This window comes from Euleptes europaea, chromosome 7, assembly GCF_029931775.1.
Source record: "Euleptes europaea isolate rEulEur1 chromosome 7, rEulEur1.hap1, whole genome shotgun sequence".
Taxonomy (NCBI): domain Eukaryota; kingdom Metazoa; phylum Chordata; class Lepidosauria; order Squamata; family Sphaerodactylidae; genus Euleptes; species Euleptes europaea.
In genome coordinates this window covers 60,599,040-60,624,016 of record NC_079318.1, presented here as the reverse complement: position 1 = coordinate 60,624,016, position 24,977 = coordinate 60,599,040, and the positions used below count along the sequence as shown (strand labels likewise).

Genomic DNA, 24,977 nt, shown 5'->3' with positions numbered 1-24,977 from the left:
CTCGTTGGATTTTCATAGAGCACTTCATAGCCATTGCTCCTGATGCAATTTGAAACATTTGCCCCATTTGGATAAAAGTATAACTTGGAGTAGGCTTACTTGGTGCTGGCTGCAGGCTCATGTTTATTCCTGCCTCAAACATAACAAATGCTTGTAGTTCTGTATGGAGTAGGTACATATTATGTGTGTCTAGTCTATGAAATCTGCACTGTCAGCAGGGGTATTGATGTGTGGAAAATGTGTAGTAGGGACACTGCCAACAAAATGTTCTGTTTGTGCTACTAGAGAACTCCCTGTGTCTGCCCAAGCTGTCTGACTACATTAGCCCTTGTTTTAAACTCTCATTGCTGAGTCCGGTAAAAAAAGGATGTTGGGTGACTTACCCAGTACGTTTCTTGGCTTCCAGAGGTCTGTGTGGCAGTACCATTGATGGAACTGGGGCCCTGGCTGCCTGAGGGCCGCAGCAATCTTAAGATTTAGAGCCATCGATTGTTAAATTACTGCTTTTAATCTTTTTGAATCTGTATGTGATTTTATTGAGATAGTTTTTATTGTATTCAGATGAATTTGTATGGTTTTACGTGTTGTTACCCGCCCTGAGCCTGGTTTTGCAGGGAGTTGAGGGTGGGGTATAAATTGAGATAAATAAATAAGGCAGCTCTTCTATCCAAGCATCTCCTCCCCTCCCCGGCTTTTTTTGATTCAGGAACTGGATGATAGAAGGGAGGAAGAAGGGTATAGTATCCCATCCTTGAGCAATGGCCTGAGTTGATTGCTGTGGTTTTGCATCTCAGAGCAGCCCTTCAGCTATGTGAGGAGGTGTCTTGGTGGCACTATGGGTTTGAGATGTCAAGGCTTTACTGTGCAATCCTAAGAACACTGTCATACTAGTAAGCCCCATGGAGTAGGCCTGAATAGGGGTTTGAACTAGACCTCTTTAAGATGGGCCTCTTAATCCTATTGATCCCACATTTCTTATTAAAGGAATAAATATCACTCCAGTAAACTTTTGTGGGTTATGAGAGTGGCAAATAGACCTGTATGGGGTTGACTGTTTGGCCAGCCAAGAAAGCTTTGATCAATTGACCAATTATATATTGACAATGCATTTTTAAAGCATTGACTTTATTACTTTAATTATACTGTTCATATGGCCAGTTTGGCCCTGAACAATGTCACACTGAGACCAGAATAAAAAGGGGGGGGGGAGAGGAACTATCTAAATAACCCATAAGTTATTAGTAATTTTTAAATTTTAATTGACTGGGAAAGTGACTGCCAATGTAGTATTAAAATCCACCCCTGCTAAAAGAACCCTCAGATTATCCATTTCAGAGACAGATTCCTGAATAAAAGGCTTTATCCATCTGTCTCTAGCCTCATTGAGCAAGTCACAGCTAAACAAGGAATGCAGCATTGACTTTATAAGAACAACAGAAGTTGGTATTTTATATACCAACATGCTAAATTACCAGAAACAAATTAGTTAATTGCTATTGTGAAACAATGAAATTACAATGTATTGGAAGTTAATGAATTATTATACATTTTAGCCTCATTGGGTAGAGTTTCTTTAAATGTGAATGATTCACTTTGGCTTTTATCCTGAAACAAGCAGGGTCAATCTACCGTTACAAATTCAAACAAAGCAAAGTAACAACAAGGAATAAAAAGTAAAAGCCAACTGGGCTAGGTAGGCTGTATGCCAGTCCTGTGTGCCTGGAGATGCTTGGAGTGATAGCAAGAGGTCAGTAGGAGAATCTTTGCTATGCGGTTAGGTTTGCCCCCTGATAGCTGTAGGGCTAGGTGACAAGCTGCCTTCACTCATGCCCATGCTCACAAATGAAAAAGAGTTGGGTTTTATGCCCTGCTTTTTCTCTGCTTTTAAGGAGTCTCAAAGCGGTTTACAATCCCCTTCCCCTCCCCACAACAGACATCTGTGAGGGAGGTGGGGCTGAGAGAGTTCTGAGAGAACTGTGACTAGCCCAAGGTCACCCCAGCAGGCTTCATGTGAATGGGGAATCAAACCCAGTTCTCCAGATTAGAGTCCACAGCTCCTAACCATTACACCACACTGGTTCTCTAGCATAATGAAATTTTCAAAGGAAAACTGAAACTTACACAGTATAATTCTTAGCTTCAGCTAATATTGTAAGCTGCCTTGAACCACAACAAAAGGCGAGATCCAAATGTTTTAATAAATAAATGAATGTTAGAACCCTCAACCAGTGTGCTTACCCTAATCCTGTGTAGCACTGTAGAATGAATTGTGATAGGTTTGAATTGTTGCTGGCCCCTGTCATATCCATATGTAAAGGGGATGTAGTGATAGCTCAGCTTCTGGTTCATTTATAGGCACATTTTTGGTGTCTGCTTGGATGATGAGTAGAGTGGAGGAGAAATGTCTGAGACTTTGAAAAGAGCAGGAGTCCAGTAGCACCTTAAAGACTAACAACATTTCTGGCAGGGTATGAACTTTCCTGGGCCATAGCTCACTTCTTCAGATACCAAGACTTTGATCATTCTTCTGTAACTTATGATGCAGCAACAAAAATAATGTCCCAATTAAAGTTTCTAGAAGCTCTCCAATCTTAATATAGTTTTTTCTAACTCTATATTTATTAACTCATCTTTCCATGTTGACTGATTCCACTCATTGAGCCAGCAGGTTTAACATTCAGCATCCCCTTGATGTGCGCGTATGTGTCTTGACATACTGCGGTCTAGAGTCCAACTGCACTAGCAACCACAGAGCCCATTGGGTGAGGCTGGAATCAAGCCAGCTGGGAAATAGTAGACCTGAGTTAATATTTACCCAGATGCAGAGTAGGAGCCTTGTTTTCTCCTCTCTTGATATAAGTAGGAGACAAGGCTGCCTTGTACTGTGTATCCTGCTCAAGAAGCAGAGCCTAGCCCCACCCTCTTCTTGTGTAAAGATCTGAACCTGTTTTTAGCTCAGGAGGGCTAAACGTGTATTAGCGAATGCATACCTGTTGGCCTTTTGAGGAAGGTAAGGTATATTTACATGTTTAAGGCAGCAGTAGAGGAGGGTATGTGTTCTGGCAGGCTATTAAAAGGAGAAGCAAATGCTTCATTGTGTGAGCTGGAGGCTGGCTCATGATTTTGAAGGGGGAAATAGTAAAAAGAGAGGCCACAACTTGTGTGAAATGAAGGCAGGAGGACTGTTGAGGCTGAAAGATGGGCGTGGGAAGGACTAGAAGCTGGACTAGTCAGAGAGACACTATTGTTTTTAAACGCATGACCTGCCTTCCAGAGCCATCATAAAACCACTGAAGAATGCCTAAAGGACAAGCTGAACTCCAGACACAAAGCAACAACCAGTAATCCACCAAAGACACCGTAGAAAACAAAGCATTTTTGCTAGTTATCTGAAAGGCTCTCAGGAAAGAAGCTTTGGCTTCCACAATGAGGGTGTGACCATTCAAAAGGTTCTTATTCCTGTAGCCACTTTGCTGAACTCAGTGGTCCGAGTGCTTATCCGGTGCTTATTTTACTCACAAAAGCTTATTCCCTGAAAAATTCTCTTGGTCTTTAAGGTAGTACTGGACTCAAATTTTGTTCAGTAGTCCAAGGCATCCACAGTAAGTAAGGTCTTATTTGAAGACCAAGGTGTGCATGGGAATGCTCATATAGAGTCGTATCATTCCCTCACAACCAGAAACCCTAATCCAAACCTCATTTATTTTCTTAGCACTGAGAAGAATCTACTCTTGTTCGGAGTCATCCCTCCCTCATCCATGTACAAATTGAGTAAGGCTACTGTCGGGCAGGGCTCAAACTTTGATATTGCTATAGAAAAAAGCTGGTAACAGTTCCATGCAGATAGGGTTGGGCCACCTGAAGGGCCGTCTTTTGCTCTAGAAACCTGCTCACTCACTACAAGGCTGTTGTGCTGAATCTTTTAACAAATGGACTGTATATTGTGACTGAATGTCTTGCTGAAGTGTGACTTGTAGAAGGACAATTGGTTTGCTAGAGCAAAGGCTATTTACTGGGGGGGGGGGGGGCTGCAGCCTTTTATAATTAGAACCAAACAGCCAGAGCAAGAGATCCACAGAGGACCTGCCCGTTTTCTTCTGGTTAGATTGATTCTCTAGCACACGTGCTCCTGAAATGTCATTTTTATGAGGATCTAAGATCGAGTTATATTATTCCTCTTCTATAGGGTTGCCAATCTCCAGGTACTAGCTGGAGATCTCCTGCTATTACAACTGATCTCCAGCCGATAGAGATCAGTAAAAAGTAAAGTAAAGGTCCGCTGTGCAAGCACCAGGTCATTCCTGACCCATGGGGTGACGTCACATCCCTACATTTACGAGGCAGACTGTATTTACGGGGTGGTTTGCCAGTGCCTTCCCCAGTCATCTTCCCTTTACCCCCAGAAAGCTGGGTACTCATTTTACTGACCTCGGAAGGATGGAAGGCTGAGTCAACCTTGAGCTGGCTACCTGAAACCTATTTCCATCGGGATCGAACTCAGGTCGTGAGCAGAGCTTTTGACTGCAGTACTGCAGCTTACCACTCTGCGCCACGGGGCTCCTAAGAGATCAGTACACCTGGAGAAAATGGCTGTTTTAGCCATTGGACTCTATGGCATTGAAGTCCCTCCCCTCTCCAAACCCTGCCCTCCTCAGGCTCTGCCCCAAAAATCTCCCGCCGATGGTGAAGAGGGACCTGGCAACCCTACTCTTCTAACAGATTGGACTAATACCTCTTTGTCTGAGTTTATTTATTTAGTAACAGCGATCCAAAGGTTACATTGGCAGTGGCAAAATTTATCTCAGTCCCTATATCCCCTAAACAAAATTTAGAATTATGCTGCTCCAGATTTATGAATCAAGGAGCTTCTAAGGGGGAAAGGAAAGGAATATAAAAGCCTATTTGTATAACTGAAAATATACAGCAAACCATTAGTGATAATTGACATGTTGATTAACAATCCTTAAAGTTTCTGCAGCCCAAACACTGGTTGCTGTGAGAACTTTATTAGGAAGTGGCACCCATGAGATCTCACAAACCATAATAAATATACACAGAAACACCCTGTGCAGTTAGTTGTTCTAGTGCACTGGCATAAACCTGTGCATTGTTCACAATTGGATTACTAGCAACTGTTCACCTCTACCATTTCCCTTTCTGTAAAGCTTATTAAAGAAGCCCTTTAGTCCAGTAAAAATCTTTGCCTGCCATTCCCTTCACATACAGGTTACTCTAGCATCCCACCTACTCATTTAATATACCTTAACCTAAAATTTTTATTTATTTATTTAGGGAATTTTTGTACTATGTCTCCTGACAAACCTGCCTGAGGCTGCTTACAAAATAACATAATAAAACCAAACATTAAGAGGTATCAATTAAAACCCAGAGAATTTAAAAACAATTAAAATGAATGTAGCCATTTTCAGACTAAAAGTATGCTATAAATAATTTTAAAAGACCAACCCCTTCATTGAAATATTTGATTTTTTTAAAGAGCTGTATTTGGCTCTATACTGAGCCACATTTGGCTCTAGCAGTGGTTCTCAACCTTTTTATTGCTCCATTCCCCCCTTTCACCATTGTTCAGAATTCTCCCCTTCCCAAGATAGTCTAACAGTTATTAAAAATCAAACTACAATTTTACAGATTGTACATACTCTACAGGACATCACACTTTGCTGAACAGTGGTCCCAATTCCCCCCCCGAACCCTAAAACCCCCCCAGGGGGGGATTCCCCCCTTGTTGAGAACCCATTCTCTAGTGCCATAGGTTGCAGACTCCTGCTATGGACGCTTAGGGTGGGGCATCTTGAAAAGCCCAGCCTGCTGCAGGAGGGGCGATTTCTGACTTGCGGCCCCTTAGCCCTTCTCAGTCCCTTCTCAGAGACCAGTGGCTTGTGCTGATGCATGCCTGTTCTTGCAGGAGAGCATTCGCTGTCTCTCAGTAGTCTGGCTGCATCTGCTGCTGCAGTGGGTGGGTCACCGAGCTGCATCGTGAGGCTGCCTCCAGTGGGGCGAGGGAGCTGAGATGAGCAGACGCTGCTCTCCTCTGTTGTGCGGCTGACACACATCATCTTGCATCCCTTGGTCTGGGAAGGATACCATGGAAAGCCAGCCGCTTCGTCTTCATAGTGTAAGTTGCTCTGGGTCAGGGTGGGGGAGTTCCACTCTCGGAGAGCCGAAGGACAAGGTTCATGCTGTGCTTCTATTTACTGTTGCATTCAGCTGCAAGCCCGTCTTGGGAGAGTGCAAGGAAGATCAGGCAGCAAAGGCCTGTGTGTAGCAGGGACCATCACTCTGTCAGCTCACTGGATGGGATTAAATGGAACTCAGTATTCTTCCGATAGCTTCATTGGAGCATGTCAGGGTGGGGCTTTCCAAGACAAAGCAGAGGGGAGCAGCTGGCTGGCTTCTCTCCTGAGGACTGAAAACCTACCTGCTCCTAAAGCTCCCTTTGTGTGGTGTGTTTTGAAGTTCAAGTGAAGTATAGAGGTAACCTGGCAGAGCTGGAGTCTGGTGATGCTCAAAGCCTGCCTGATGCATCAGTAAAATGAACAACACCAACCAGGCACGGCAACAAAATTACATCCTTCTGTTTGGTTTAAAAAATATCTCCGTTTATGGTTGCTGTCTTGCTTAAACTAGCTGCTGTTCTTTGAAAGATAAAAGTTTGACCTTCCAGTACAATAGAGTTACTGAGATGCGGAGAGGCTTTTCATGGCTACATCAGCAGCAGAGGATGCAAAGAGAAGTGGTAGCCCAAAGGATGGTACTAATGTGAAGTAGCAGGCACTGTAGAGCTCAAGCGGCAGCGTGGCACAGTGATGAAGAGCGGTGGGCTCTAATCTGGAGAGCCAAGTTTGACTTCCCCTCCTTCAAATGAAGCCTGCTTGGATGACCTTGGTCTAGTCACAGTTTTCTCTGAACTCTGTCAGCCTCACCTATCTCACAAGGTGTCTGTTGTGGGGAGTGGAAGGGAAGGCAATTTTAAGCTGCTTTGAGACCCCTTAAAGGTACAGAAAAGCGAGGTATAAAAACCAACTCCTCTTCTTCTTCTGGGTCAATAAAGGTTTAATTTTGGTCTGGAAGAATAGTTCAGGTCCCACACCTACCACAGACACCGTGAGGTCTTGGATAAGTTTCTCATCCTCAATTTCCCATTTGTAAAATGGAAGTCAAAGTGATCTTCTGTGAGCCAGGCCAGCTTCTGTGAGGCAGACCCCCCCCCCCAAAAAAAAACTGCCTGGAGGGGGAAATGCCCTGTTTTTTTAATGGGATATTGTTTACCTGGGGTTGCTAGTTATCTTTGTGCCACAAACAGCACTAACCGCCTTTTTCCACACATGAAACCTCTATTAAAGGGACAGGACATTTTTCTGTAGGTGGGTTGGCAAATGGCAACCTCTAGGCAGGTTGCAGATTTGAAGTGCTGTGACAAATAGAGCTGAAACAACAAAGTACTGAGATGCTAATTCATGATGTCATAAGCTTTCATAGGCACAACCTTGCTTCCCCAGGGCACAAATCGAGCAGAAATCATACGAAATCTCATATAGACTAATCACGTTCACTGTATGAAGCAGAAATCCATCCACTTTGCTAGCAGTAGCTGTACAGGGAGACGTAGACAAAACATGGTGTTTTACATATTCCTCAAACTATACTCTTGTCACTGTAGAAGCTCTACTTGGGAGGTTTTCTTCTGTTTTGCTGGCTCTTCATGATTCTCAGACCAAATGCTTTCTAGAATGGTTTAGAAACTACAAAGCCTCCTGGTAATTTCCATGTCTAATCAACAGGCTCACAAATGCCAGTTTATGCGCTCATGTCAGGGAGAAGTCAGGAATGAACTCTCCCCCCGGCATGCTAGTTTTCTAAATGCAAGCTGTTCCTTTTCCCAGTGGGCCCACTCATGCGTGCAGTCTCGCCAGGAAACAAAGAAGTTTCCCCTCTTGTTTGTGCTAGTTGTATAAGCTGGATCTCAGACTCTGGCAAGAGAGGGTAGCTCTGGTGCAGGTTCCTGCAAATACCCAGCGACCCAGCTCAGATCTGTCGTAGCGATGGTACATGAACACAGGAAACTGTCAGACACCGGTATGCTCTGACTGGCAGCAGTTCTACAGGGTCTCAGGCAGGGGTCTTTCACATCATGTACTGTGTTTGTGTGTGATAAATGCTGCCACGTTGCTTCTGACTTATGGTGACCCTATGAGCTAATATCCTTCAAAACGTCCTATCGTTAACAGCCTTGCTCATCAGGTCTTGCAAACTGAGGGCCATGGCTTCCATAATTGAGTCAATCCATCTCATGTTGGATCTTCCTCTTTTCCTGCTGCCTTCAATTTTTCTGTGCGTTATTGTCTTTTCCAGTGACTCTTGCCTTCTAAGAATGTGACCAAAGCACATTAACCTCAGTTTAATTATTTTAGCTTTTAGGGAGAGTACAGGTTAGATTTGATCCAGGACCCACTTCTTTGTCTTTTTGGTGTTCCACAGTAATTGTAAAAGTCTCCTCCAACACATTTCAAATGAATCAACTTTCTTCCTGCCAGCTTTCTTCAATGTCCAGTTTGGCATGAATTAACTTGATCTTGGTTGCCAGTGACACATCCTTATATTTTTCTAGTTCCTTCACTGCTGCCCTTCCCAGTCTCAATCTCCTGATTTCTTGGTTGCAGTCTCTCTTTTAGTTGGTGATGGAGCCAAGGAACAGAAAATCTTGAACAGTGTCAGTTTCTTCATTGTCAACCTTGATGTTGTGTAATCCCCCAGCAGTCATTCCTTTTATTCTCTTGATGTTCAACTGTAATTCTCCTTTGGCACTTTCTGCTTTAACCCTTCAACAGTAGTCATTTCAAGTCTTTGCTATTTTCTCCCAATAATGTGTTGTTATTTGCATATCTCAAATTGTTAATGTGCCTTCCACCAATTTTCACTCCAATTTCACCTCAAGCCAATCCAGATTTCCTTATGATGTGTTCTGCACATAGATTGAAGAGATACGGAGAGAAAGTAGATCGTTGTCTGACACCTTTGCCAATTGGAAACCTTCTACCCTTCTGCACACCACCCAATCCTTGTAACTGGAGGTACCAGAAGTTGAACTTGGGACTGTCAGTACAGTATGCAGAGAAAATAATTTACCACTGTTGTAGGGAGAGGATGTGGCTTAGTTTTAAAATACAGTGCCTGCATGAAGATGTGATGCTGGGGTGAGTGGAATCCTACTGCTTTATGGGGGATGAAGTATGCTGAAGGAATCCTTTCCAAGCCACCCTGCTCTGAATCATAGAGTGATCTACAGTGACCAGGAGAAACATATCACTGAATCAGATCATAGTTTGACCTAGTTCAGTATTTATTTACTTTGATGGGCAATGGCTGTCTGGCAGAGAAAGGTCTTTCCCAACATCTGGTAGCTGAGATTATATCTGGTGATGCCAGGGACTGAACCTGAGACCATTTATTGAGTTTACTTCTGCTTTTTTCCCCAGGGGGAGAGACCCAAAGTAGCTAACAATAAACAGAGGAAAAACAAAAGAAAGGACGGGGAAGGAAGGGTCCCAGTATTTACACTGGTCTTCCCTCTCCACTGGTTGATCTTCTACCCAGCTCTAGGCATGGCCTTCCAGCTAAGAGCCCTTTGGTTTATAACTCTGGGTATTTCCTGGCCTCAGGGAGGTGATATTCAGCTGCTGCTAACTAGCAGGATCTTCCCTAATCTGCTTCCCTGCAGAGCATGTGCTTTACTATAGTGCTGTGGGAACGTGGAGGACTGCCAACCTCCAGTTGGGGCCTGGAGATCTCCCAGGATTACAACTGCTCTCCTGATGATAGAGATCAGTTCTCCTGGAGAAAATGGCTGCTCTGGAGGCTGAACTCTATGGCATTGTAACCCACTGAGTTCTTCAGGCATTTCCCAACCAAGAGTTGGCAACCTTGTCAGACTATTGTGGCCAGACTGTGACAGGTGCAGCCTCACAGGTTGAGAGGCTGTGAATTGGGAATATGGTACACTTCACCTTGCATACTCTGATCTGTGTCTGACATAGGAAATTAAAATGCGTTTCCCATATGCCCAAGTGCAACATGTTTTGAAGCCACACAAACATATTTTTAGTTGTCTTCTTTAGAAAGGACCCCTCCATGTTGCTGTGCACAAAGCCCTTTTGAGTATTTGTTGATCTTGGTGTGGAAGCGTGATCTACTGCTCTAAGAATGGCTGAGTAGCCAAAGGGCTGAAGCAGCATTAATTCCCACATGGGCAATGTAAACAGCCTGTCTTGCCAAGGTCTCTGAATAAAGACACTGGTTCAGGCTTTCTGAACTCTACAGTTACTTTGTCAGAGTGGGTAGATAAGTGAAGGGAGAGAGAAGTCCTTGAACTGTAAAACAGAAGAATTTTCATTTCTTTCATCTGGCCCACCTTTTCTCCAGCAGCAAGAACTATTTGCTGTTTCAGCCCTTTAAGATAACATGGGCATGCAGGCCCAGACCGTGATCCAGAGCGCAATCAAACTAGAATGAAGTTCTGGCTTCATTTGGGCTAAATGAATAAGTACCTCAGTTTAACCATCTGGTTGCTCAGGTGAGCCTGCAAGTCTTTTGCCAGAGATGAATTGATGGTTCAGGCATCCTGCCGTCTTGCCTTCCCTTAAGTAGTTTTTGGGTTTTAAATACTGTGCAGTTCACATCCTTCTAAGCTCACTTAATCGGGGTAAATGGTGTAACTCTGCTTAGGACTGTTCTTTTTTTATTTTATTATATACTATGATTGGTTCCTTATTGAGCAATACAATAGAATATCCTCTGCATATTTTCCCATCCATTAACTGAAAGGCATTGCTTAAACCTTGCAGCTGAGGCACACTTTTTTTTCCTGAATTTAAAAACAAGAGCACACTTGGAGACAAATGTTGAAGAATAACAGCCTTTTGGCCTCGGAGGAACCTGCTCATGAACACATGAAGCTGCTTTATTCTGAATCAGACCTTTGGCCTGTCAAGATCAGTGCTGCTGGGAGTGGCTCTCCAGGCTGTCAGGCAGAGGTCTTTCACATCGCCTGCTACCTGCTCCTTTTAACTGGAGATGCTGGAGATTGAAGCTGGGACCTGCTTCTTGTGAGGCAGATGTTCTGCTGCTGAGCCACAGCCCCTCCTGTCTGTGTATGATTAGAAGGATTCAAGGAAGAGCAGAGTAATCGATCATATTAAGAGCATTCTAATTCGCCCACCCACATATAATGCCCCCCGCTTTCTCGTTTCTCCTGCTTGTCACACGCTCTCCCTCCCATGCTGTATAGCAAGGGGAATCTCAAGAGGTCCGTACCCAATTAGCCTTCCAGTGTCAGGAACTGGGTAATATGTAGAGCGAGATTAGAGTCGAGTCGCACCGTGAAGACCAACAAACATTTCCAAAGTCAAAGCTCTCTTCATCATGGGTAATATGTACAATTACTTTGATGATTCTCCCCCTTTCAACAATACCTGTATATCTCTAAATCACATACAAGGCCTGTAGAAAGGGGGGGGGGATAATTTGAGTTGTTAACATGCATCTGCTTCTTCAAGTTGCCTTAGCAGCTTTGAGTCATACAGTGAAGTCTGTGATGAAAGGGAGAAAAGGCATTGCTCAGTTATGGCAGTTCCTTGCCTCAAGGTAAAAAGTTAATTGTGTGGAAACTTGTTTCCTATCTCATTATAAAAAGTATTGATCTTATCCAAACAGGATATGAGCCAGCATTTTGTAGGCATGGTTCAATCCATAGGCTGCAGTCTTAAGGACACGCGTGAAGACACGTGAAGCTGCCTTACACTGAACCAAATCATTGGTCCATCAGAGTTAGTATTCTCTACTCAGACTGGCAACAGCTCTCCAGGGTCTCAGGCAGAGGTCTTTCACAACTGACAGGTTCTTTCACCGGAGATTCTGGGGGTTGAACCTGGGGTGTTTTGCATGCAAATCAGATACTCTGCCTCTGAGAACGTAAAAACATTAGAAGAGCCCAGTTCCTCTGTAGGTCCAGCAACAGGGCATAGAGGCCGAAGCCTTACCTTGATGTTGCCTCCTGGCACTGGGATTCAGAGGTTGACTGCCTCTGGACATGGAGGTTCCCTTTAGTCACCATGGCTAGTAGCTACTGATAGACCTATCCTCCAGGAATGTGTTTAATCTCCTTTTAAAGCTACCTATGTCATATCCTTCAGAAACATGTAACACATAAATTGCATCAGACTGCAGCATTTGCAGTTCACCGAAGGACTCATGTGTCATCATGATAACACAAGTATAACCGGTGCTTGTCATTTCACATGCATATGGACCAACATTACCGATCCAGTCCAAGGCTCATACATTCCAGGCCTCATTTCAGCCTTGGACACCCAGCCTGTTGTGGGGTGTAAGGATGGTTTTCACCATTTCTCTACTTTTGTCTGCACAAGAATTGCTGTGTATAACTATACTTATCAAGCCTCCAGCCAAGACGCAGGATCGCAACCTGCCTCATCCTTTCGCCACTTACAGTGTGCGTGCTCCTCATTGCTATTGCAGGACTTTTTTTCAACCCCGCTCTTGGAAGCTTTCCAGCTTAGCTTTTGGATACTGTTTTCCTGTCTTGTTATATTGTTGTAGAGAATTTATGTACTGCTTGGTGCATACATATTGATGCAATTATGCATGTTTAAGTTACATATGTTACTTTAGCATCATTACCTTGAATATACTCAGCTTTGAATCACAGAATTTTGTGGCTTGTGTGCTTGTTACAATTACTCTTCCTTGCTCAGTACGTGGAGGTTGGCAACCCTAGTCACAGCTGACTTATGGTGACCCCATACAGTTTTCAAGGCAAGAGAGTTCGGAGGTGGTTTGCCATCGCTCGCCTCCACATGCGGACCTTAGTATTCCTTGGGCCTCCTAGTAATAGAGCACTTTAAAAATAAAATTGGTTGTCAAGGTAGACCTCCCTGAATCTCGGAGTGCAGGCCCTCCCCACACAGGGCTATTTAACTATGAATTGATTTGTGCTTTGTATTTTGCCTTATCACCTCATTTTGTGCTGTGAGAATGACCTTTCTGATCTACTCTACATACAGAAAGAACCCTTTCTCTTTGGAATACAGGAATTTTGAAGGAGATGGCTGAGATACCAACAGTTAAACAAGATTAAGGACTGGAGCTGGCAAGGCCCATTTGTCTTATTTTACTGATACCTCAGTAAAGGGAAAAGAGTAGATGCCATCCCTGTTGATTTATGCCTAAAAATCCTCTAATTGAGAAGTGAAAACAACCGAGCAGAACCACCTTGGTTTGTGGCCCATGACTTGGGTACATCCTCCCAAAGAAAACTGGCAAGAGTCTAATCTTGCAGACTTTTAGGAAGAGCTCATTCCATTTAATTCAGCGGTTCCCAAAGTGGGCAGTATCACCCCCTGGGGGGCGGTGGGATTACCTAGGGGGGCACTAAGAAGCAAGGGGGCAGCAGGGGGCGCTAGAGGTGGGCCCCTTCAACTGTGTTGTTGGATAGGATAGGGTAGTGGGTGCTGGGGTTGAGTTTGTGGGACCGAGGGGGTGGTGGCCCGAAAAGTTTGGGAACCACTGATTTAATTATTTGATGGTATTTATTCCTCTTAAAAATTGTTTATCCATCAGCTGTATGAGCCATGTTTCTTGTGACCTGCCTTGACCCTCTTTATGAACATAAGAAAGGCCATGCTGGATCAGACCGAGGCCCATCAAGTCCAGCAGTCTGTTCACACTGTGGCTAACCAGGTGCCTCTAGGAAGCCCACAAACAAGACAACGGCTGCAGCATTGTCCTGCCTGTGTTCCAAAGCACCTAATATATTCAGCATGCTCATCTGATCCTGGAGAGAATAGGTATGCATCATGACTACCATCCATTTTTGCTAGTAGCCATGAATATCCCTCATAAAGAAGCTCATAAATAAGAAACACCACACACATGTAATTTTTGATTTAGATATTGTTATCACTAGCGTGCAGGGGAAGGAGGCTCTTTTTATCACTACACATAGTGAAGAAGACGTTGCCAGCATCCCAGTTAAAATCATGTTGACTTCTTTAATATAACTGTGGCTGTATTTATTTACTTAGATCAGTGGTTCCCAAACTTTTCGGGCCACTGCCCCCTTGGTTCCACAAATTCAACCCCAGCTCCCCCTACCCTATCCCAACAACACAATTGAAGGGGCCCACCTCTAGTGCCCCCCTGCTGCCCCCTTGCCTCTTAGTGCCCCTCTGGGTAATCCCATCGCCCCCCAGGGGGAGGTACTGCCCAGTTTGGGAACCACTGATTTAGATATTTAAACTCTCCTTTCCTGCAGTGCTGTTGTAGAGCCCTGAAATAAGGAAGGCCATAGGGGGGGGGTTAAATTTTGAGATAAAGGAACTCCCCCCCCCTTAAAATATAAGTGAGATTTGGCTGATCTGATTACAAGGTTTCCTCACCTTAGTTCAAGTAGAGTTTTCCTCTCTGCCCCCCCCCCATTCTGCAACAATCCATTCCGCCTTGCACCGCTGGATCATTCTGCTGATATAACTTAAGCTCTCCTCCCTCCCTCAAATGGAGCCAGATCATCTCTCTTCCCTTCTGTCTTTTGAAGAGAAGACGGAAAGGAACCGGAGATATCCTCCACCCCTTGCAGCTACCCTACCTAATTTCTGTTCTTCTGCCTGCAGCCTGCTCCCTAATTGTCTGAAGCAATGAATGCTCTGCCTTGAGCTTGGGGGGAGGGGGGCAGAGATGCCACCTTGAGGCCAGTGAGCTGAAGTGCTGGGGGACTTCCATTGTTTGGAGATTTCCGAGTGGGACTTTCTGTTGGACGTGGTAAACACGGGGAGGCCGGCGGTTGCCTAGCAAAGAGTCCAGAGCACACAGAGGTGGGACTATCCGAGAACAAAGGCAGTTCTTCTGACAGCTTCCTCCTTCCCTTTCTCCATCCCCTTCTCATCTGGCTAGTGTGATCACTTGATCTCTTGCCAGTGGGATCACGTGAGCAAGGGCTGCCTTGCTTGCTTTTGTAGCGGCAGCGTTGGGTGCCCCTGAGCAGACGGCTTTGGCTGCTGTTATGAGGTAAGCGCCTCTTGCTGAAGTCTGTGGGGGTGGGTTGAGCCGTGGATCTAGGGGGCTTTGGGGAGTGTTTTGCAGAGCTGCCTGCAGTAGTAAAAAAAAATTAGCTGTATTGCCGCTGTGCCTCTTCAAAAAGGTTGAGCCAGCGCAGCGAAGCAGCAGAAATTGGATCCTGCGGTTTTAATGAGAAATCAAGAAAGGTTTTGCTAAATTAAGATGTCTGTGGCAGAATCTGTAGCTCCCTCTCCCTCTTTCCGTTTCTGCAGACAGGTTTTCACTCCTCTTTTTGGCTGTCCAGCTGTAACATGCTCCACTCCCACTTTTGCTTCAGGTTCCTGTGTACAGTGGTGGTTTCTTCTCTCCCCTTGCCAGCCTGGCAGGCTTTGCGAGCTCTAATCCTCGCTGTATGTGCATTGTTTAGGATTACTTAGCATTTATGTAGTGCATTCCAGGTGTTATATCACATGCAAATTCTGGCACAGAAAAAGGGACACGATACTTGTCTTAAGAGTCTTGAATTGGAAGTTAGGATAATGTTGCTACAGAACATGCTTGATAGCTCTAAACAATTCTTTGGCTCCTTCCTTTCTCCATTTGTCTGGCTTTGTTCCAGACGCTCCTCTTGGTTTTAGAGAAGTGGTATCCCTGTTTTCACCTGTGGTGCTGGACCTAGGATTGGACCATCAAGGTTGCATTTCCATTATAGCAGTCTAGAGAGAGACTTTCAATAGACGAGAGAAAAAAGTAACATAAATCCTTCCTTTCCGTGACTATACGGGAATTATGTGTCTCTATTCCTAGCTGGATCTCTGTGACCTCCCAAGCAGGAGGTGCGCCCGCTTCAGTTTCTCTCATGCTCTTAAATGACAGCTAAATCGGCTTTCTTGATTCCCAAGGCCGTGGGGGCGGTGGGAGAATGGCGGCTTTGACTTAACTGTCTTTTGCCCATGTGTGCTTTTGCTGCTGCTGGGTTAGGTGCCACATTATCTCTTTCTGTTTCCCTGGAGCACTGTGGGAATTTTCTCCCTCTCTTCAGGAAATGGGGTGAAGAAGAGGTAAAGGATCTCCTCTGCGCCTTCGGAAGCTGATGGTCCATAGTTGTGGCGACTTGCGATCTTCCCTGTGCAAATAGTGAAATTGTGCTCTCCAGTAAAACTCTGCCCTTTCCCTGTCCTGCTTTAGGTGAGGGTGTAGCTGAAAGACTATGTCCACAATGGTCTACCCCAGGGAGGAGAAGATGGATAAACTGAGCCAGGAGGAGATAATCTCTAACACCAAACTCGTGATGCAGGGGCTAGAGGCCCTGAAGAATGAACACAATTCGATCTTGCACAGCCTGCTGGAAACCATCAAGTGTCTGAAGAAGGATGAGGAAGCCAACCTAGTGCACGAGAAAGCCAACCTGCTACGCAAGTCAGTGGAGATGATTGAGCTGGGGCTTGGTGAGGCTCAGGTGAGCTGCAGTCCTTTGGGGTGTGTCTTTTTTAATAAATATAGAACTCTCATAGATAAGCAATAGGATGCCTAGGATGACTGTATCCCTTGGTGACAGTTTCAAAAGGAGTTTCAGCATGCAGATCTGATACACTTGCTTTTGGTATAGGCAGGCTTTGTGTAGTCTGACAGGCACAGAGCAAATTGCAGATTTGGTGCTGCACAGAAGATAGCACTCAGTATATCATTGCTTTCCCTTTTTTTCCTGGTAGACAAGTTTCTAGCCCTTATAGCTGCACGGACAGGCTTGAAAATGTGCAGTGTCTGATAAAATCTCTAAAAACAGAGAGGAGCTCTTGAGTGGATGGGGCTTTTAAGCCCTGCATTAGCTCCTTGCTCATCCCCATGATTAGCAACAGTGAAATGCATTATGCAGACTAAACAAATCTATGTAAATAGATTTAATTTGAATAATCAGTTTCTCCATATGCATTGGGTAAGTAACTCTGGTGCAGAATTTTAATGCATTCAAGCACAGTGTACGCAGTTGTGAGCATACAACCCCACTGGGCAACTAATTCCAGCTTTATGTTGTTTGGTATGGTTGTGAAGAAAAAGGCCAGGTCAATATTGTCTTTTTCTCCCCCCCCACCCCCAGCTTTCTGGTCACACAGTAACTGAGATGACTAAAAGGAGATATTGTGTGTAACAGGGTGATCCAGAGCCCTTTGTAATTTATGAGACACATTTTCAGTTCGTATCTTGCCTGATGTGGCGGCCCCACAATAAGACAAAATGATTTCCAACTTAGTGCCTCCTGCCCTGTCCCACTTCCCTCTCCTTCAGAGATCACAGGAGCCACAGCCCTACTTCCCCTTGGCGAGGAAGGAGGTGAATTCATGCTGCAGCTCAGGTTTGGCGAGGTAGATATGGGCCACTTTGCTGAACTCTAGCATTTTATCTTCTAGCTTGAGACAGGGTATTGGAATAGATAAATTGGTCAGGTGCTGTCTGCTCTGACTTCACATAATGACCGCTCTTCCTGTAGGCTTCTGAATTCCTTGTGCTCATTTCCTAACTGGTATTGGAGGGCTTCAGTCTGGTCGGGGTAAAACTTCCTGCACACAGTGGCAAGGAAACGGATCTGAGGGCACCAAGCATAGACTGGACCAGGGTGACCGGCCCTTACTGGTTCTCTTGTGTTAGGTGATGATGGCCCTGTCAAACCACCTGAATGCAGTGGAGTCAGAGAAGCAGAAACTGCGGGCTCAAGTGCGGAGGCTGTGCCAGGAGAACCAGTGGCTTCGGGACGAGCTGGCGAACACCCAGCAGAAGCTGCAGCGCAGCGAACAGACAGTGGCGCAGCTCGAGGAAGAAAAAAAGCACCTGGAGTTCATGAACCAGCTAAAGAAATATGATGAGGATGTGTCCCCTTCGGTGAGGATCTAGGTTCAGGGTTGCTTGTATCTGTGCCTTGCTGCACTCAAGGAACACTAGGGGAAGTGAGCTTTCTAAGAGGGCTCCACCCATTTGAGCTTGTCTGATGTGGAACTGGATGGTACAGATCCCTCCAGCTACAGTGGCTGTGGCCTGCCTCTAGAGCTGAGTTGGTAGTTACCTTGTGGCTAAGGAGAGCATTGAATGGGCTTGGTGGGGGAATCACAGCTCTCCCTGCCTAAATAAGTACCAACAACTTTGTTCTCCTTTTAAATATTTTAAGTAGTGGTTGTCTTTCCATCTGTGTGTTAGGAGGAGAAGGAAGGCGACTCCACAAAGGATTCCCTGGACGATTTGTTTCCAAATGAAGAAGAAGATCATGGCCAAGGCTGTAGGTTGCATTCCTCTCCTTGGGAACTTGGGTGATGGGGAGGGCAGAGGTCCACAAGCTGCCTGGGTCACCGTTATTAGCTGAGCGCCGTTTTTAGAAAGTGCTCTAGCTGGTTTGCAATTGGGAGAAGAAATCCCCCCAGCTCATTCTATATGAAGGAGCCACAGCGTGGAATCGCAGGCTACCTCTTCTTTCTTTGTTGATGTGACGTATCTTTGCAGTGCCGCATCAGCACAGCAGTGCAGCAGCGGCTGCCCAGCAAGGTGGCTATGAGATCCCTGCACGCCTGCGGACGCTCCATAACTTGGTGATCCAGTACGCTTCACAAGGGCGCTATGAGGTAGCTGTGCCTCTCTGCAAGCAGGCGCTAGAAGATCTGGAGAAGACTTCGGGCCACGACCACCCTGATGTGGCCACAATGCTGAACATTCTGGCTTTAGTATATAGGTGAGAGCAGGGACCTTGCTGCTTAGTGGCGTGGCAGGTAATTAATATGAAGGGTGCTGAAACCAGGCTGCCTTGGCTTTTCTCACTGTGTAAAGATAAAGGTCCGGTTTTGAGTAGGGAAATGGAATGGGAGGGAGTTGTACTGAGAGACCCCAACGTGCTGAACTTTATTCAGTGGTGAGGAATAGGAGAGTGGTGAGGAATAGGAAAACGTGAGGCGCAGCATGTGTTCTCTCTTTTTTTGGTCCCTTGTAGTCATTCCATTATTGCATATGGTCTGTGTTGTATTTTATGCTGCAGGGATCAGAACAAATACAAAGAGGCAGCTCACCTGCTGAATGATGCACTATCTATTAGGGAGAAGACGCTTGGCAAGGATCACCCTGCGGTAAGTATCTGTTCTCCTTCTGAATAGGTGGGAATCATAAAGCAGTCACATGGGCAGCTGGCGTATTACACAGTCACAAAGTACAACAGCCAGGGGTGAACTGATCTAAAAGAGTGCCACATGACCCTGTCAGTTGACCTACAGAAGCACCATTGAGGGTAATGATGGGTTGAATCGTGGCTGGGAAGAAGACAGCAGAAAGGAGAAATATGTGTTGGTAAAGTTGTCAGGACAGGAAGGAGTTTCAGCTCTGGCTGCTTAGCTGTCAGTCAAGGAGGGAGATACAGTGAAATAAACAGGCTCCCATTTCGAGATTCTCCTGCTGCACAGCTGCAAATTAAAAAGGTGATACTTCTAAGAGGAAAACGTGAAGTGAAATGCACAAGGGAAAGAAAGAGTGAAGAGATTTTCTGAGGTCTCCCTATGACAGAGTGAATAGGAACAGGGCCCTAAAGGGTTAGGGACTGTAGACTATACCACTGTGTATAGTTCATACCATCTGTTGCTGTAAGTAAGTTCCTACTGTGTAATTATTGGCATTGTGTAATGTGTTGTGCTAATATTTATACTTTGATTCACCATTGCTTCTGATCTCTGGTTGGTTCCAGATTTCTACAAGCCAAATCCTATTGCTTTGTCCCATCCTGCTGATGGCATTAACCTGTTCTGTGTAATCTTCCTTGAGTCCTGGCGAGAAAGGCAGACTATGAATAATGTGAATAAATGGATATTTCTCTCCCGCCCTCCTTCACAGGCAGTCACTTGGACAACCGGGCTACAAGGAAGCACAAGCATGATGTGGTGGTGGTTGTGTCACAACACCTCGTAGACTAGCATAATCAAAGGGCACACGTCCATACTCTTGTCATCTTTTGTAAATGTTCCTAATGCACCTAGTACTGCCTTCCTGTACATTCCACAGCTGATGTTGATAGTGTGATCTGGTGTGTCAGCAAACAAACTCTATGGTGCAGCTAGATTTGAGTCCAGGAGCACCTTAGAAACCAACCAGATTCTTTGGGGTGTGAGCTTTTGAGAGTCAAAGCTCCCTTTGTCAGGTGACAGTTGGCCTCTAAGGTGCTACTGGGCAGAAGTCTAGCTGTTCTACTGCAGGCCAACACAACTACCTTCCGAAACTCTTTGCGGCTTTCTCTAGCAGAGATTGTAACATAGTGGGGTTTCAGTGAATGTTGTTAAGATACCCAGTCTAGCCCACCTGTCCTGCTTTCTTTTCTGCTCCCCCTTGTTCTTTCTTGGCTGTAATATCGGAGTTCTTGTATTCTGCAGGTGGCAGCAACCCTGAACAACCTGGCTGTTCTCTATGGCAAAAGGGGAAAATACAAGGAGGCAGAACCATTATGCAAGCGAGCGCTGGAGATCCGTGAAAAGGTATCTTGGAGGAGGAAGGGCCCAGACACTAGGACACTGAGGAGCAGGCCTCTATGGCACCTCCTACCACTGTCAATCTTAACCAGTCACCTACTTCCAGAATACAGGGGAATGCCTATGGAGAGGCTGATGTAGAATTTATGCAGAGGGGGGGAGTTTATATATCTGAGTTCTAATGACATTCTAAAGTCCATTGTCCCCACCAGTAAAAGAGGAATCGGGTGTAGTCTCTTTCTTTATAGCTGGTTTTCTTTGTCTTCTGCTGCTGTTTTAGGTTCTAGGCAAAGATCACCCAGATGTGGCCAAACAGTTGAATAATCTGGCACTACTGTGCCAGAATCAGGGCAAGTATGAAGAGGTGGAATATTACTATCGCCGGGCGTTGGAGATCTACGAGTCCCGCCTGGGTCCTGATGATCCAAATGTTGCCAAAACGAAGAACAACCTGGTATGTCCACTCGGTGATGGCAGGGTCCTGTGGAGGTATCTTGAGAAAAGAGCAATGTGTCTCAGGATTGGTGGTGGAGGCACAGTCAGTGCTACATTTTTAAGATGCTCTTTCCACACTCCTTGTCCCAGGCCTCCTGCTATCTGAAACAAGGCAAATACAAGGATGCAGAGGTCCTCTACAAAGAGATTCTCACCCGAGCCCATGTGAAGGAGTTTGGCTCTGTAGATGGTATGTACAAAAAAAGAAAAGGCAAAGAGGAAGTATGTTTAAAAGGGGGAGGGGGATACAAGGCATCTGGCTAGAGGGAAGGCTGGATTTCAGAACCCTGAAATTGATGCACATGGAAAACTGGATCTCGCTCCTCTGTCCTGCCATTAGCGTACAAAGCCATCAGGTTGCATGGTGGCTTTTGGTCTGATTTCTCTGCCTGTCCAAGCAAGAAAAAAGCCACAAGTTGTACACACCACAAGTACTGCATACTTTCTTCATGGCCTGCTCAAACAGATGTAGCACAGATAAATTATTACTCTGGAATGATTGGTATTTTTCTTTTTTCCCTTTTTTTGGGGTCTTTTTTGCCTGCAGATGAACACAAACCTATATGGATGCATGCAGAAGAAAGAGAAGAGATGAGCAAGGTGAGCACAACAAGTTGGTTCTGAAGGGTACTTTTACATGGCATTCCTACTGTACAAACAGCAAGGATGTGCTGTGTGCTTGAGCTTATACAGTTGACATATACGATACTGGGAAGAGCTCCAGAAACTGCAGCATCCTTTCTTTGCCGCAGGGCATCTGAGGGTACTGCTTCTATCTGCTGACAGTTGCAGAGGAGCACTGAATACTTAATGCAGCAGCATTTTGTAAGGGGGTGGAGAGAGCCACTGTTCACTGGGGTGGGTGGGTGTAGGAATCAAATTCTGGAGTAGTTTTCTTTGGAAGGAGTTTGTGTGTTTTTTCCAGTGCCTGCATGTTTTCTCTTTGCTTATAGTGTGCTCCTTAGGACGTACTGGACAGTGGAAGATGGAGGAATCGCAGCAGGTTTCTGAGCCACAGCCACTTCCAGAATCAGGGAGACTTAAAAAAAAAAAGATATCCCAAGCCTCATTGCTTGCTCATTTGGAAATCTGTTCGGCAGATCAGGAAAATTAGTTAAGCAGAATGGGAAGAAGTCGCAGTCTTCTGCACCATCATCTCTTCCCCGAGCATCTCTTCTGTTTCAGGCCTCTCAATTCTAGAAAAGCCAATGATTAGGGCCCTACACTGCCCTGACCTGGTTAGCTCAGGCATGCCTGATCTCGTCAGATCTCAGAAGCTAAGCAGGGTTGGCCCTGGTTAGTACTTGGAGGCAGGACCACAAAGGAAGTCCAGGGTCATGATACAGAGGCAGGCAATGGCAAACCACCTCTGAATGCCTCTTGCCTTGAAAACCCCACCAAGGGTCACCATAAATCAAATGTGACTTGACAGCAAAAAACACACACAACAACACTGGGAGGAGAACAGGGTATGTTCAAAATCTCTGTTAGAGCTCCAGAAAGCACAAGACCATTAGGAGAAGGGTTCCCCCTTCTATCACAGTGAGCAATGGTCCCTGGCTCTTCCAAAAACCTACAATGCAAGACATAGGGCAGGGACTTGATGTGCTTTTGAGCTATTTTGGGCTGAGCTGATGGACTTCGCTTGATTCTCTCTCTTGCAGAGCAGTTCCCAGATAGGGCATATAAAGGCTTCTCTCTGGCAGAAGCTATTTGCCCTCTCTGTCTCAGTGCCATATTTAGAAATCTGATCGAACATCTGACACCTGTTTGATGAGTATCTCTGTTAGCTTCCCAGACATCTAAAATGGACCACATTGTATCTTAAAAGTACAGACTGACAGTTCCTTCTTTATTGGATCGTGGCCAGGCTTCCTAAACTGCCTCCTGTGGGACAGATTGCTTAGGAGTGTGTGTCAGATGGAGCTGGTGATGCGTAGGGCCCTCCAGCCAACCTGCTTTCATTCATGCCTGTCAGGGCAGCACATAGAATCTCTTGCTGCATATTCTGGAAGCCATGTCAGAGATGGATGTTTCTATCTGCTGCCTTGGAGCTGTTGAACTGAAGAATCCAACCCTGCAGTCAGGAAATAATTTGGCATCTATATAGAAAAACTAAATGGGAGCAGGTCTCCCTTGTATGTGACCACCAAGCTGTTGGACACTGATTCTTGCTCTGTTCCCACCTGGACCATGGGCTACAAGAAGCCAGCTGGTTACCACCTGGCTTGAATGAGAGTGTTTCTATGAGCCCTGAGCTGAAATTGGCTGTTCCCTAGACCAGAGTACTTATGCTAGTGCTATAGGAGTGAGTGGGGTCCCTTCCCTTCTGAGATGTAGTATTTTTTGGGGGGGGGGTTTCACTAGAAGGCATCAGCATTCTTCAGCTTGATCATCTCAGATGTTTTTGTTTTTACCAAGTTTCCCCCCCCCACTGCCCTCATTTCTTCTCATGTTGTTTGCGGGAGGGGGGGGGAACCCTGCAAGGAACCCTGCATCTCTTTCACAGATACTAATTAACGTTTAAATCTTGCATAATGCCTGACCTGCATTCTGGAAATGAGCTTCATCCAGAAAGCCACTAGGAAGAGCTTTTGTTCCTGAACTTGAGACTGCAACAACCTGCTCCCACCAGTTTCCTGCAATTGTCTACTAGTAGAAGTATCTTCCTTTGCTGGATGGTGCCTGCCCTGTCTTTCCTAGTGACTCTGCATCTAATAGGGTTGTACCCATGGACAATGAGAAGAGTGACCGGAAGAAAGTGGAGCATAAGACTTCAATCCTTCCCCATCTACCATTAGTTCTCCTCTTTACTTCTGCTACTTCAAGATTTAAGTCCATCACCAAGATCCAACCTGCACTTGAGGCTGAAATTGTATTTTGTCCCTCCATACGCCTGTGAACTTTCAAAGTTCTGCAGCTGTGGGGAAATATTTTAGCCAGTTAGAGTATCCGTTGCAAGCATTCATTTTGATTGTGCAAGGCTTCCTGCTAAATAATACTTGGGAAAAATGCTACAGGCAGACTGAGAGCTCAGAGTTGCAGATACCATTGCTGGAATTAATAACAACAACCCTTTATTGCTTTATCAGAGGTGGAGAAGCAGTTGAAAGAAGAGGACCTTGGCTAAAGCCACTCTATGAGTTAAGGGTTGAACTAAAATGTGAACGGGGAACCTGTTCTTGACTGATAAGCTATATCAGCATTTTAAATATAGAAGTGAGACGGAGCTTTCCAGACTGAAAAAACAGGGACTTTTTCAATTAATGGAGAATAGTGAGTCCATGTGTTGTTGGAATAAGCAACTCATCTCCTGTCTACTCTCTGACTTGTAATGTATTCTGATTCCAGAGGCCAGGCTTCCATTCCTTACCATGTTGTCTTCAACCGACATTCTTGGTTTCTCGTTTCTCTCTTGTGCTATTAAAAGGCATAAAACCCACCTTGCTAGAGAGCTGTTTTTGTTTTCTTGGCATATTCTTTGTACATCGTAGCGTCAGAAAGAGAGTTGGCATCAGGTCACCTTCCTGTGAATGGGCTTGGAAATGGAGTTGGGTAACTTCTGTTCATGGTTTGTGGTGGACGCTGGATAGCAGAAGGTGAATAAATAGGATAGGATGGCTGACATCCTCTTTGTCATCAAAACAGAAGGGAGGAGAATGAGAGCTGGATAGCTGTGTTAGGTTCTGCTGAGTAGAAACTCTGGGAGCTCAAAATTGGTGAGTGATCCATGGGAACAGAATTTTACAGGGCTGAAAGATGGTGTTCATCATCCAAAAAGCATCTAGATGTCAGCTGTCTAAGATTATAGTCCAAAGTCCACAGCAGAACTGTTCGGCAAGAGAAGAGAAGGTTTCGGTTTTAGTCCTATTTACTTCATTTACAGCCTGCCTTTTTCACTGAGAC

General features: G+C 45.2%; 1 protein-coding gene across 3 annotated transcripts in view; it reads left to right on the top strand.

Annotated features, from left to right (window-relative positions):
* Window positions 1-24,977, top strand: part of KLC4 (kinesin light chain 4) — a 68,929-nt gene that overhangs the window by 21,079 nt on the left and 22,873 nt on the right. For 2 of the 3 annotated variants that reach the window (XM_056852382.1, XM_056852380.1), the window contains exons 2-10: window positions 16,279-16,549; window positions 17,737-17,967; window positions 18,280-18,358; window positions 18,580-18,805; window positions 19,106-19,193; window positions 20,481-20,582; window positions 20,857-21,030; window positions 21,162-21,261; window positions 21,619-21,671. In XM_056852382.1, the coding sequence (XP_056708360.1) occupies window positions 16,301-16,549; window positions 17,737-17,967; window positions 18,280-18,358; window positions 18,580-18,805; window positions 19,106-19,193; window positions 20,481-20,582; window positions 20,857-21,030; window positions 21,162-21,261; window positions 21,619-21,671 (1,302 nt within the window). In that variant the 5' untranslated portion in view covers window positions 16,279-16,300. Of the gene's footprint in view, window positions 1-15,087; window positions 15,100-16,278; window positions 16,550-17,736; window positions 17,968-18,279; window positions 18,359-18,579; window positions 18,806-19,105; window positions 19,194-20,480; window positions 20,583-20,856; window positions 21,031-21,161; window positions 21,262-21,618; window positions 21,672-24,977 lie in introns of those variants that run through there. The other variant, XM_056852381.1, reaches the window with a different exon arrangement.